This window comes from Trichechus manatus, unplaced genomic scaffold, assembly GCF_000243295.1.
Source record: "Trichechus manatus latirostris isolate Lorelei unplaced genomic scaffold, TriManLat1.0 scaffold00027, whole genome shotgun sequence".
NCBI lineage: Eukaryota > Metazoa > Chordata > Mammalia > Sirenia > Trichechidae > Trichechus > Trichechus manatus.
The window spans coordinates 5,090,314-5,105,150 of record NW_004443963.1 but is presented as its reverse complement, the minus strand read 5'-3'; the positions used below and the strand labels follow the sequence as shown (position 1 = coordinate 5,105,150).

Here is a 14,837-nt window from a genome sequence, read left to right as displayed (position 1 = left end):
AGATACACCATTTCAAAAATTTCTACGTGTACAGTTCAGTGACATCGATTACATTCTTCCAGTTGTGCTGCTATTCTCACTATCCTTTTCCAAATGATTCCATCAACATTATCTTCAACTCACTGCCCCCAGGCTTCCCATCAAACCTTTTGAGTTGCTGTTGTCAGTTTGATCGCATATAGATGATTCTTTTTTTTTTGTACTTTAAATGAAGGTTTACAGAACAGAATAGTTTCTCGTTAAACAGTACACATATTGCCCTATGACAATGGCTAACAACCCCATGACATGTCAACACTGTCCCTTCTCAACCTTGGGTTCCCTATCACCAGCTTGCCTGTCCCCTCCTGCCTTCTAGTCCGTGTCCCTGGACTGCTGTGCCTCATTAGTTGCGTTTTGTTTTATGGTGCTGTCCAGTCAGACGGTCACTTTGGACAAATGTTTTGGACTCTGGCCCTTAGCACTCTCTCCCCCTTGACTTTCTTTTAGTTTTTGCTCTTTGACTTGGAGAACCATAGCTCTAGCTCAAACTCCACACCCACCCCTCTTCCTCCTCCCCTCCCCTCCCCCACCCCCACCTGTGGGTCTAAAGGCTTCAACCTTGTCTGTCTGCTCATGACTTGTTCAGAGCCTAGAATGCTGCCTGAGACAGCGTTCGTGCTCAATAAATATTTACTCCATGCATGAGTGGTCATCCACAGAAAAGCTGGCAAACAAGGAAGCAGCAGCGCATTTGAAGTTGGGATGGCCTACAGCATGTGCAAAGGAACGCAAAGAGGAACAAGGAATATATTTATGTCAAACACGTTAGATGCAATGATTGGAAGTGTTACAAATGAACAAATGTAGAAGTTTAGATACTGGAACACATGAGAAGAGAAATTCTGAAAATGATGACTTTATAGTACCACGTATTTAATTGGGTTTTCAAGTTAGAATTCTACATATTTTTATTTGTATATGAAAAGTATATATGTGAGTGTGTATGTATGGGTATATATATGTATATATATGTATTCCCCTATTTTATTCTTTTAACATTCTGTTTTTTCTGTTAAAGCTTGCAATTCAAGATGGTTGCAACAGAGGGCAGAATTGCATAAGAAATTTAAACACCTCTTCTTTGCCTGAAAAAGTCACCCCAAAATACAAATTATGGCAATAATGTAGATTGAGTCATACAAATCCTCTTTTTGACCCTCTAGTCCTTAGAATTTATATATCAAGTTTATTTAAGAGCATCATAGTTATTTTTCATTTCATAGCTAAAATACTTGGTAATATATGTAAACCTTATCAAAACAAAGTGCTAATCCATTGAGAGAGAAACACTGAATGGATAATGTATTTAACTTCTCTATCAAAATTAAGCAATGGGTACTCTTTGTTCCATTCTAAATATGCTTTAGGTTTATTTGCTTTTCTTTTCGTTCTAGTGCTGGAAAGCAGGGTTTTCGAGGTTACCACCGTTGACAAATGCCGATTAATATTCTTTATTGCGAGATTTTTGAAGTGTATAGGCAAAACCAAGGAAGCAGAAGAGTTGTTTCTGAGTGTTGAGGACATGTTAGTCCAGGTAAAGTGAGAAATCATTTTAAACCTCCCAAACTTTGTCCCTTTTGTGTTAGATATTTTTCAGATACCACCTACCTTTGTTCCTTTATAATTAAGTGCACGGATAATTAGAAGAATCAGTTGGTTATGTTCATCAGTGAGGAAGCCATGATTTCAACCTATGCCTCAAACTGTACATTAATGATAGCAAGCAGTAAATAGATGAGAGTCATTATAACATGAATGAATAGATGTCACTCTCAGGGGGAAAAAGGAAGGATCGAAAAGCCTAAACGGAAATACAGTGATGGATTGAAGGGAAGTAATAAAGACTTTGTTATAACTTTCGTAAAGATTTTAGGGAAGGTTGGTCAATTATTTTGTCCCTATATTGATTCACATTTCCTGAAATATGAACTTTTGGCTTTGTTGAATACAATGAAAACATCACTCATACTATATAACTGTAACTGTGTTTAGGATGACATTTAACTGCGCTTTAAAAAAAAAATTACACATTTTCACTATTCTTAGTAGAGTTTGTGGACCGAAGGTAGGTATCACCCAAAACAAAGCCAAAGCAATTTTTATTTTAACACAAAGACCTTCAAATTTTAATACATCACCCCTACCCCCATCAACACACATCTTTATAGAAGAAGTTCTATTTAAAGAGATTTATAAAAATCAACTTTGCAAGTACCTTTATGTCAGAAATCATCCTTATTTACAAATTTTTGTATCTTCCACAGCATGTTAAAACCTGTGGGTGCTTAATAAACAGGAAAATGAATCAAGAAATCAATTTGCATTTGAAATACCATTGTGCGCTTAGAAGGTAGCATGGAGTAGTGAATAGAGCATGGGCTGTTTTCAGACTGGCCAGGATTTAAATCCCAGCTTTGCCACTTACTGCTTGTGTGACCTTGGCGAGGATTTTAACCTCTGACCCAATGTGTTCTCACTTTTAAGGATTCTTGTAGCTGTCTCATGGGGTTGTTGACAGGATCAAGTAAGAGAGTGCATAAAGTACTTCACACAAAGTACTTCACACAATGTGGCACATAGTGAGATCTTAACTTGCTGTTAGTTGCTGTCAAGTTGAGTTCAACAGAACAAAATATTACCCAATCCTGTGCCATCTTCACAATTGTTGGCATGCTCGTGTCCATTGTTGCAACCACTGTGTATTTTAAGTGCCTTCCAACCTAGGGAGCTCATCTTCCAGCACGATATCGGATAACATTCTCTTGGGATCTGTAGGGTTTTCATTGGCTAATTTTTGGAAGTAGATCACCAGGACTTTCTTCCTAGTAAGATCTTAAGTACTGGTAGCTATTTTGTTATTACTGTCTTTGGGTTATAAAGTAATGAGGCGTAGGTTAGAAATAATATGAAGAGTTTAAGTTAAGGTATTTTGACTACTCTTTCATCTTTCAGGGAATAGAATGAGTAGACTCCAGTGACCCACTTGTTTCCCTATTGTGGTTATGGAATGTCCCCTGACCAGTTTTTCTTTTATAAGGTCCACATTTTCTATCACTGATGTATATCTATCTGAAAAGCACCAATTATTGATTAGGTAATTATTGAGTCCTGATTGTAGTCATTCCCTCATTCACTCACTCAGCTAATGTTCATTGAGGGCGTCGCCTAGGCCGAGCACCGTGCTGGGAGTTGGGCTGAGAGCAGCCACAGAGGCAGGCACAGTTTCTGCCCTCACGGGGCTCCCAGTCTAGCTGGAACTCAGCAGCTACAGCACTTCAGTGATGAAACCTAACCTGAGAAATACCTGTGGCGTGGTCGTGAAGGAAGCAGGCTGGCTTCGTAGGAGGCATTCCAAAGCTTAGACATTCAAAGAGAATTTCCCCCATTCAGAGTACTCCTTCTAGAGGCATTACTCTTGTGATTCTACTCTCCAAATATGTTTGACGCAGTACTCTTGTGATTCTACTCTCAAAATATGTTTGCAGCAGTTCTTTGGGACTAGCCACCATGGAGACTATTAAAACAATTTTTTAGGCTCTGATGGCATTTCCAAAAGAGAAGTTCTAGAACTATTTTGGGCAATAACATTTTTGAAATATGTGCCTAACATTCTTGAAGGAAAAGATCTTATTATCTGTGATACATACATGCGTACTGTTTCTTCAGATAAGGTAGTTTTTTAAGTTAATGCAGTGGGTTTTTAACTGGGAGCAATTTTGCCCCTCGGGACATTTTGGCAATATATGGAGACATTTTTGATCGTCAGAACTGGGGATGATATGCTATTGGCATCTGGTGGGTAGATGACAGGAATGCTCCTAAATATCTTACACAACACAAGACAGTCCCCCACAGCACAAGAGTTACCTGGCCCAAAATGTCAATAGTGCTGGGATGGAGAAACCCTGATTTAAATGTCATGTTTGTTAAAGAAATAGTTCTCATTACTTCCCCCCACCCCACTACTTCACAGTAGGTACACTGTGCAGCAGGAAAACCAAAGGACACATTTGTGAAGGAGCCTCTGTTTATGCAGCAGACAGAGGCTTACTTGTTAAAAAATTATAAAGAGCAATGCTTTGGAGGCAGACAGATCTGAGTTTGAGTCGCTTGTTCTCCCATTTCCTAGCCATGTGAGCTTGGGTGATTTATTTAACGTCACTGAGCCTCAGTTTCCCCACCTGTAATATAGGAGTAATAGCCTCTACTTAAGGTCCCTGGATGGCACAAATGGCTTACGCTTGGCTGCTAATTGAAAGGTTGGTCATTTGAACCCATCCAGCAGCACTGTGGAAGAAAGGCCTAGCAATCTGCTTCTGTAAAGATTAGAGTCAGGAAAACCCTATGGAGCTCAGTTCTCCTCTGTAACACATGAGGTTGCCATGAATCACAATCAGCTCGACAGCAAAGAGTTTTAGTCCCTACTTCCTAGGGTTGCTGTGGGTATCCAGTGAGGGCATGCATGGCAAGTGCTTAGTTTAGTCAGTGTTCAATAGGTGCTGACTAGGATAGACTGTGACCTAAGAAACTGGATTTGTGTTTTATAATCCCTGTGACTATCAACAAATATTTATTGAATGCCCACGAAGCACAAAGCTCAATGCGTGGATTGTGGGGTCTCTGCCCACAAGTAGTAGATAGATACTCTGGGATAGGAGGAGGAAATAAAAGACACGTATTCATAAAGAGAAAGTGGATAATATAAGACCACATTTGATGTGCTGATTGGTGTTACTGACCATGTGGGCAGTAGGATTTAGAGGGGGAAGGATTGCTGTGATCTGATGGTGGGTTGAGGTACTGTCGGACTCCCTGTAATAGGGACTTCTGCCCCACTCTCAGACTGATTGGAAATGTGGCTATGATACAGAAAGGAATCAAGGAAACCCCAAGATTTTGAGTCTGGCTGACACAAGTGAGGATATCTGAAGAGGAATCTGTATTTGGGGAGGAAGATGATGAATTTTAAGCACTTTGAGTTTGCAGTTCAGGAAAAATATAAAAATAGAGTATCCAGCCAAATGTGGGATTGGAAATCTGGAACGAGATTGGGGAGATGTCTACATACACATGAATGCTGAAACCACAAGAGGAAACAAGGTCTCTAGATGACAATAGGAATTGGTTATTGAGGAATTACTTATATTTAGAAGGAGAAAGAGGAAAGAAGAATTTGTGATAAAGGAGGGGAGATTGGAAGAGAATCAGAATATCACAGTTTCCGCCAAATCAAGGAGGGAGTGCTTAGAAGTCAAATGTTTCTTAGACATGCTTCAGAGGCTGCTTAGAAGTCCAGACAAATGAGGACTGAATAAAGTTTCCTGGGTCTGGTGAGTGGGGGTCAGTGATAACCTGTGGGACTGCAGGAGGGGGTAAGGGAGGAGGCAATTTGCTGGGCTTTCAGAGGTGAGTGTGTGATAATGAGGTGCCCTGGATGGCGCAAATGGTTAAACACTTGACTCCCAACCAAAAGATTGGCAGTTCAAACCCACCCAGAGGCACCTTGGAAGAAAGGTCTGGCAATTACTTCCAAAAGGTCACAACCTTGAAAACCCTGTGGAGCACAGTTCTGTTGTGCACACATGGGGTCACCATGAGTTGGTGTTGCCTTGAAGGCAACTCGTTTGGTTTTTGATTTGGTGTGGTAATGAAGTGGAGAAGCAGCATACATTGATGCTTGTTTGACAGGTTTGTCAGTAAAAGGAGAAAGATGACAAGTCAGGGTAGCATCATGCTCAGGTCAAGTTTGATCTAGGATATGTGCGTTTGTGTGGAGCAGGAAGATGAACTAGGGAGAGATTTGAAATTTAAAATGTAAAGGAAGAAGGTAATGGAGGTGTATTAGAGACTATTTTAACTTCTCAATATTTATTCTCCCTTTCATTTATAGTAAGCAATGACCCCCCTCCCCCATTTTTATCTGAGCCAATTGCTGTGGAGAATGAAGACATCATTTCTCAACCTACATTGAAGCTAAGTATGAGTATATGCCTCACTAGTTTTGGCCAATAGGATGTAAATGGAAATGATGTGGATAACTTCTAAGAAGTTTCCATGAAGTGAAAGCTGTGCCCTTCTCTCTTTCCTCCTTCCTGTTGGCTGGATTGTGAATGTGATGGTTGGAGATGGGACAGCCATTTTAGACCACAAGGTGTCCTTGGGAATGGAGGTCAGGTGAGGTAGAGAAATGAGATACGATGTCTCTGACATTGTGGAGTGTCTACAGCCCTGGGCCACCCACTTCCAGACTTTTGCATAACAGAGAAATTAAGCCACTGTTAATCTGGGCTTTCTGTTACTTGCAGCCAATCATAATCCTAACCAATATCGGAGGGCAATCTTTCAGAGTAGATTAGATCTCAGTAAAGTCAAAACAGAGGTCATCTTTGAATCTGAGGGTTATGAAGTGCAAAGATGAGATCTGGAATAGCTGCTGAGAGCAGGACAAGTTTACAGAAACACTTGAGGGATGAGTAAAACAGGCCTAGGAATTCCAGACTACTCCTGTCTGCTTCCGGGGCTGAAGAGATCAATATCTCGGAGTAGATGTAACCTATTTGTAGGACATCTGTTGGAAATTCTGGGTCAAGCCACAAAAAAATTAGTTTCACGTGGAAGAGAATTGCAGTAGGTACAGGAGAAAAGTCTTTGAATTCACACCAGGGAGCCAGGCTCAGTCAATCCTTTCCTAGGCTAACATTTTGGTATAGCATAAAGTATTATGTAATTAATGATGATGAAAATGCTGTCCATTTGTATAGGCCATTGTTAGTTACCAAATATATTCATTGTTAACAATAATATAATATGATATAATAGTATTAAGTTGTCTGAAAGGAGATGTCATCAGTCAGGTAACTCATCTACTCTTATTTCTTACATTGGGCTTCAAAAGATTATATCCAACCAGTGTATTCTTATACATTAATCTGGTTCTGATAGAGGAGTGATTTAAGATACTGAAGTTTAAGTACACCTGAAATAAGTATGCTAGGTGAGTAAAGGGAATTTAAATTCAAGTCTCTAAGCAAAAATGTGTCAAGTGTGAAGTTAGCTGATCTTTTGTCACACTTGAATTCAAGGGTTACATGGGAAGAGTTTTCAGCTGCTCATTTGAATCCTGGGTTCCATCACCTCTGGGACATTTAACATATGCAAGATATTATTATCATGTTATTATTTTCAAAATGTATTATTATTATTAATTAACAACCTGTGAAAATATTTTCCACAATTTATTTGGAATATTTCCCAAGAAACATTTTTATCTGGTTATATCACTGTAACCATTATTTTAGAAATACTTAAAATTCTCCAACAAATAATGTAAAGTGTGTAATCTTTTACAAGTTCATTATGAAATGCCTCTGTTCAGGTTGGGTATCTAGTGGATCTACATGTTCTAATGCTGTGTTTCCTCACGAGTAGTTTCCTTTCCATTTTGTACAGAGTCAATCCCTGACAGAAATGCTTTTCATGGTACAGAATGCTATTGGAGAGTTGTATCTTGAAACAGGAATGACTCAGGAAGGGTTCCAGTATTTCCAGAAAGCATGGTCAAACCTGATGTACTTTTCACCCAGTAACTTAAAAAAGCACCCGAATTTGGTGAAGCAACAAGGTATGGTGGACATGTGCTCAAGAAGTAACCTCTTGTGTTTCACAGAGTCAGACTCTTTCTGGAATATGCCCATCCCATCCACAAAAAAAGGAAAATGGCTATGTGTGCTTGATTTTTTTATTGTGGTAAAATATATATAGGAAAATATTTGCCACTTCAACCATTTTTACATGTATAATTCAGTGACCTTGATTACATTCATCATGTTGTACAATGATTACCACTATCCTTTTCTAAATTATTTCACTACCATTGACAGAACTCAGTGCCCCTTAAGCATTGACTCCCCCTTTCCCCCTCTCTCCCATCCCTGGTAACCACTAATAAGCTTTGGTCTCTATACATTTACCTGTATCATAGAGGTGGGATCATATAGTATTTGTCCTTTTGTGACTGACATTTTTCACTCAGCATAATGTTTTCAGGGTTCATCCGTGTTGTGGCGTGCATCAGGACTTCATTTCTCTTTTCGGCTGAATAATATTACACTGTATGTATGAACCACATTTTGTTTATACATTCATCTTTTGATGGACATTTAGTTTGGTTCTACCTTTTGGCCATTGTGAAAAGTGCTGCAATGAACATTGGCATATAGGTTTCTATTTGCGTTCCTGCTTTCAATTCCTTTGGGTATATACCTAGGATTAGGATTGCTGGGTCATATGGTAGTTCTGTGTTTAACTTTTTGAGGAACTGCGAAACCACAGCAGCTGTACCATTTTCCTTTCTGCAAACAATGGATGAGGGTTCCTGTTTGCTTGATTTTTTTGGAGGGCTGGTGGGTGTATAAGGGTTGACCATAAAGCACTCCTCGTTCTGACAGACCACTCTTTTAGAATGCCCAAGGCTGTTATGACACACCTTGGGAAAGGAGGCTTTGAGCAGTAAGAGTGCATCCATTCAGAGCTTGACTCTGAAGCCAGCCTTTCTGGGTTCAAATCCCCTCTCTCCACTTACTAGCTGTGTGCCTTTAGACACATTACTTAGCCTTTCTGGGTCCCAGTTTTCTTACTTGTAAAGTAGGGATAAAAATAGCATCTACACACGTTGTTGTGATGACTGAAAGTGCTCATATGAGAATGTAAAGCACACAGAACAGTGCCTGCCACGTAGTTAAGTACTCATTGATGGTAGCTGCTACTAATGGTTAACATTAACATTAGTGGTACTGTTTTATTCTCCAGTATTTGATGCTTAGGGCATTTGTGGTACCGTTAATATAGTGTTTTGTGAATTAACGTATTAGGCATTTTTGACCTACTGATTTACAGTCAGACTAAAGGACTCTAGACTTAAGTCATACTTAAATGGCTGTATCAATTAGCTTTCGCTGCATAACAAGCCACCCCATAACTCAGTGACTTAAAACAACAACAATTTATAATTGCCTATGAGTCTACGGATCAGTGGATGATTCCACCAGCCTGGGCTGGGCTCAGCAGATTTGGCCTGGATTCACTCAAGTGACTGAGGCCAACTGGCAGGACTGATGGGGCTGCTAGTGGTTGTCTGGCTGGCCACGTGTCATTCATCCTCTAAGACGTTAGCCTGGGCCTGTTCACCTGGTGGCTCCTAGGATTCCAAAAGGGAGAACAGAAGTCTAGGTCTAGGCATGCAACTGGCACAACACCCCATTTTGCTGTATTCAGTTGCTCAAAGCAAGTCATGGGGCTTCATTTAAGAGGTGGAGAAAGAGACTTCACCTCTTGATGGGAGGAACTGCAGTGCAAAGGGGATTGGGTACAGGGTGGCGTGGAAAATTGTAGCCATTTTTGCAATCTACCACCATGGCCTAAGATCAGAGGTCACCTTGGGCAAGCTACTTACCCTCTCTATATGCCTCAGGTTCTCATCTGTAGAATGAGGGGCTTGAATTCACTTTTATATTAATAGTTACCATTTGTTGACTGTTTACTATGTACAAGAGACTGTTATCTCTTTTTTTCTAAATATACTTCATGTGTTATTTATTACACGGAGCCCTGGTGGCGCAGTGGTTAAAGCAATCAACTGTTAACAAAAAGGTTGGCAGTTTAAAACCACCTGCAGCTCCCCGAAAGACGTGGCAGTCTGCTTCCGTAGAGATTTACAGCCTTGGAAACCCTGCGTGGTCGCTATGAGTCGGAATCAACTCAATAGCAGTGGGTTTGGTTTGGGTTATTATGTGTTACATGCTTGGTAAAGTAGAGGGTCAGCGAAAAAGAGGAAGATCTTCAGTGAGATGGATTGACACAGTGGCTGCGCAACAATGGGCTCAAACATACCTACTATTGTAAGGATGGTGCAGGACCCGGCAGTGTTTTGTTCTGTTATACATGGCATCACTATGAGTTGGAGTCAACTCGACGGCACCTAATGACAACAACATTAAGTATTACTACACCTGTTTTACAGACAAGGAAGCTGAATATCAGAGAGATTAAATAACTTACTTAACCTACTTCATCTCCCAAAGCTGGTAAATCCAGCGCTGGGAGTCCAAGCGAGGCCTCTGTGACTCTAAAGCCTGTCCTCATATCTCCTTGTTGTATGGAATCTCTTCTAGCTCTGACGTTTATGAGGCTGTAACCCTCAAGATATAGAGTGTAGCTTCCGAGCTGTTTTCCTAATGCAGGCAGGTCTACTCACGAGCATGCTGGGACCTTGGTGAACAGGGGAAGCCAGGTGGAAACCAGGAACATTCACGTGGATGCTGGGACTGGTCCTCCAGAGGCAGCTGGGCAGTCGAGTGCAGAGTTCCAAGGGGTTAGGTAGATCTTGGCTTGCTGTAGACAGCCATGTTTCTCCAAGGAGGCCAAGCCAGCAGGTGGGTGAGGCCCAGATGAAACAATGCTTGGAGGTAGGAGGTAGAATCAGCATCGTTAACAGTAGCCATAATGGGAATAGAGTCCTTGCGGAATGTGAATGGTTAAGCACTAGGCCACATACCAAAAGATTAGTAGTTCATATCTACCCAGAGGCACTGTGGAGATAAGGCCTGGTGTTCTACTTCCAAAAGATCACAGCCATTGAAAATTCTATGAAGCGCAGTTCTACACATGGGGTTGCTGTGAGTCGGAGTCAGCTTGACAACTGGTTTTTTTGGTGTGATGGGAACACCTTGTTGTTGCAGTCTCCTGGCAAGAGTCAGGTGGGGATTTAGGGCCTAGGTAAGCAGATAAAGAGAGGAGAGTGAGCATTCCAGCCTGACCAGAGTTCACCCATTCGAAGTATCTGTTGAGGGCTTGCTGTGCCCCAGACCTGTCCTAGCAAAGAAACACCAACTCTGCCCCCTAAAGGAGATGACATGCAAAACACCAGTGAGCCAACAAATGAAATCATTACAGGTTTGTAATAAATGCAGTGAGAGAGACAAACGAGATGGAGTTACAGCAGAAGGTGGAGGCAGGGGCCCACTTGGGCAAGGGTGGTCAAGAGCCCTCCTTGCAGAGGGAACGTTTCAGCTGAGACCTAAGGGACTGCAGGAGTCACATGCAGGGAGGGGTGCTGGGGTGGAGCAGTCCTGGCAGAAGGCACAGCATGTGCAGAGCCCTGAGGTGGGAGGGGGCTTGGCCTGAGAATGGAAGAGGCTCTGTGAGGCAAGGGCAGGAGGGAGCTGGGCCTGACCATGCAGGGCTTATATCAGGCAGGCATTTGGATTTTATTCTAAGAGTGAGGGGAAGCCATTGTAGGGTTTGGGGTGGAATGGCATCACCTGCTGACTGTTTTGAGGTCAGCGTTGCTGTTGTATGGAGAATGGATTACATGGTGAGTAAGAGTGGACACATGGGGTCGCCGTGAGTCAGAACTGACTCCGTGGCAGCAGGGGTGTGAGTGTGTGTGTGTGGGCAAGAGTGAATATAGGGAGACCAGCTTTGTGGCTGTCCTGGCCTGATGTCCAGGGCAGAGGCATAAGGCTCCGGATGGGGATGCTGGGGGGTGGAGTGTATGCAAAGGGTGAGGTGTGTGCAAAGGTCATGATGATGAATTAGGTATGATGGATGATGAAAAGCGATAATTCTTGATAATTTAATGGTAACCCTTTATAATAAAGACTGAATTCCATAGCACAGCAAGTTAAATCTGTTTATCTTAACTGTCAGCAATGCTCTAATAATACCTCTGGGAATATTATTGTGTTTTTTTCTTTTTCTTCCCATAACAAAACATGGCTTAGAAAACACTTGCTGTTCTTGTCAGATAATATGTAACTCTCAATAAAGGAGCAAAATTGTTGGGTCCTTGCAGAGGGTACATTTCCAAGGCTACGTGTATCTAGGTATATCCTATCATTAATTAATTGGGCTTATGGGGCATATTCATTTGCTTCTTGCAAGGCTCTATCATTTTGCTGTGTCCTATCACAACAAAATGTGCTGGCGCTTTCTGTAGGACCTGGTTACCACAGTGACGACTGGCTTCACTATGTCTGTGTTCTCACTCTATTTCTGACCTGTGAATCTGCAAAGCAGACTTAGAATTCTGATTCAATCTATTGTCTTAGCTCCTTGGCCTTATAACTGCCGTGCACATGCAACCTTGTTATAGGAAAACCAACCCATGCCGTGTAGGCCAGTAGTTAATTTATTAAGAAAAGAGTCTGGCTATTGGCAGTGACACAGAAATGGTATTAAATGCTCTGCCTACTGACATTTTTACTGTCTTGTGGAAAAAATCCTTAAGCATCACATTCTTTGCCAAAATTGATTCCCTGCAGGCAGAGTGCTGAACAACCTGACAAAGTCAGGGTCGGAGGAGTACTTAAAAGGACATCACATTTTGGAATATGCTACTGAACTTTCCAAGTTATTGGACAGCAACCCAAGGGATCAAGCTACCATGAAATACACTGAAGGCGTTCTGATGTAAGCATGCATTCATCCTGAAAAAAAAATTTTTTTTTTTGTTTTCAGTACTAGCTTTTGTTGTTATGATTAATATATACTTGACCCACTCTGCTAATCTATTTCCCATTGAACTGATCTGGCTATGAAATGTTGGATTTTAGCATTTCCATGCTCTAGTTCGGAGCCCTGGTGGTACAGTGGTTAAAGAGCTTGGCTGCACCAAAAGGTCGGCAGTTGGAATCCACCAGCCGCTCCTTGGAAACCCTATGGGCAGTTCTGCTCTGTCCTGTAGGGTCGCTGTGAGTCAGAATTGACTCAACAGCAACAGGTTTGGTTTTTTGGTTTTATGCTGTACTTCAGCGGTCCTCAACCAGGGGTGATTTTGCTGCCCGGGGGACGTGTGGCAATATCTGGAGACATTTTTGGTTGTCACAGCAAGGGGGAGGGGGTGCTGCTGTAGTAGGTACAGGCCTGGGATGCTGCTAAACATCCTACAGTACACAGGACAGGTCCCACAACAAAGAATCATCCAGCCCAAATGTCAGTGGTGCCAAGGCTGAGAATAGTACTCTAGTTCCTTTATAAGATATACATACTATCTTCTTATAAATCACCTTGATGTTCTTGAATCTCAAGTATTGTGAACTGCTCTGCTGTTTTGTATCTTCCAGGACAGAGTTTTGTATATAATGAGAGATGTTCATGAGAATTACTTTTGATAGCACAGTAAATTAGCTAACATTTATCATGCCCGGTAAATAACACACATCTGTTTTATTTTCAGATTAAATACTGGAAACATATCTCTTGCAAAAATGAAATTTCAAGAATGTTTAGATATCAGGAGAAATTTGTTCGGCGAGAAAAGTATCCTAGTTGCAGAAATTATGGAATTTTTAGCAGATTTACAATTTTTTTCCCTAAATGGTGAAAGGTTAGTTTTTATGAAATGTTTCCAGTAATGTGGGCAGCAAGGTCCGGGGTTGCCCACCAGGATGTCTCACTTCTTTGGCTCCAGCCCTGCTCAGAGACCTGAGGGACTCACCCCACCTGAGAGTTGTGTCCCCACTTTCTTCGTCAGGACACCAATCATTGTATATTCAGAAGCAGCTTTAGCTCACAAACTGTACAGAGGTTTTGGCAGTAGGAAAAGCACAAAGGAGTTTGATGTTGTCCTGAGTATTTCTCAACATCACTCACAGCCCTAATGAGGAAACTGTACTTAGTTCAGGCCCTCAGTGCTGGCCTCAGAGTCCCTGGGTGGTGTAAATGGTTAATGCACTTAGCTGCTAACCTAAAGGTTGGGGGTTCAGGTCCACCCAGAGGCATCTCAGAAGAAAGTCCTGGTGATTTACTTCAGAAAAATCAGCCATTGAAAACCCTATGGAGCACAGTTCTACTCTGACCCACATGGGGTCATCATAAGTCAAAATTGACTAGATGGCAACTGTAAAAAAAAAAAAAAAAAAAGAATTCAGGCCTCCACCGCATTGTCTCGGTGCCACATCCCACTGGTCTAAGTCTGTCTGTAAGACCTGGCCCTCAGCACTTACAATGTCTCAGGCTGAGCTTGCATGCTCCCCCTTCTCACTCAGGGAGTCCTCCTGGTTCTCTTTTGATGTGGGGGGCTCTCTTCAGGTCTGTCAGGGACGGTTGTAAGTTAAATCGTGATGTTGTTAAGTTTTGTTCTTGTAACTCTACTTCTCTCCCATCCCTGTTCCCTGGTTTCAGTTTTTCACTTTCTGGAGATCATTTTCCTCTCACTTCTCAGCAGGAATGTGGCCTCTCCCTGCTCTTGCTCGCAGGGAGACTGTGATATTAGCAAAGTCTCTAGCCCCTGAGGGCAAATCAGCATTAACACTTTCTAAGAGTATTCACATTTTAAAGAATAGCCCTAAAATGGGAGTTGTTGTTGTTGTGTGCCATCTAGTCATCCAGACTCATAGCGACCTTGTAGGACAGAGAACAGCTGCTGCTTAGGGTTTCCAAGGCTGTAAATCTTTACAGAAGCAGACTGCCACATCTTTCTTTCAAGGAATGGCTGGTGGGTTTGAACTGCTGACCTTTCGGTTAGCAGCCGAGTGCTTTACCCACTGTGCCACAGGGGCTCCTAAAATGGGAGTACCTAAGTGTAAAAATTATAGGTGCTATATAGCAGTGGTAAGATGGTTGGCTCTGGGGTCCAGTTGCCTGGATTCAAATATTATTTCTGCTGCTTAGCGGTTCAAACTCACCCAGAGGCTCCTTGGAAGAAAGCCTGGTGATCTGCTCCTGAAAGGTCACAGCCACGAAAACCCTATGGAGTGCATACTCTGAAAACATGGGGTCTCCATGAGTCAGAATCA

At 41.9% G+C, this 14,837-nt stretch overlaps 1 protein-coding gene across 1 annotated transcript in view; it reads left to right on the top strand.

Annotated features, from left to right (window-relative positions):
• The window catches only part of LOC101360049 (putative tetratricopeptide repeat protein 41), an 88,603-nt gene that overhangs the window by 51,116 nt on the left and 22,650 nt on the right, over window positions 1-14,837 (top strand). Inside the window, exons 9-12 of the mRNA XM_004374012.1 lie at window positions 1,437-1,576; window positions 7,492-7,663; window positions 12,363-12,510; window positions 13,277-13,426. Of these exons, the coding sequence (XP_004374069.1) occupies window positions 1,437-1,576; window positions 7,492-7,663; window positions 12,363-12,510; window positions 13,277-13,426 (610 nt within the window). The remainder of the gene's footprint in view (window positions 1-1,436; window positions 1,577-7,491; window positions 7,664-12,362; window positions 12,511-13,276; window positions 13,427-14,837) is intronic.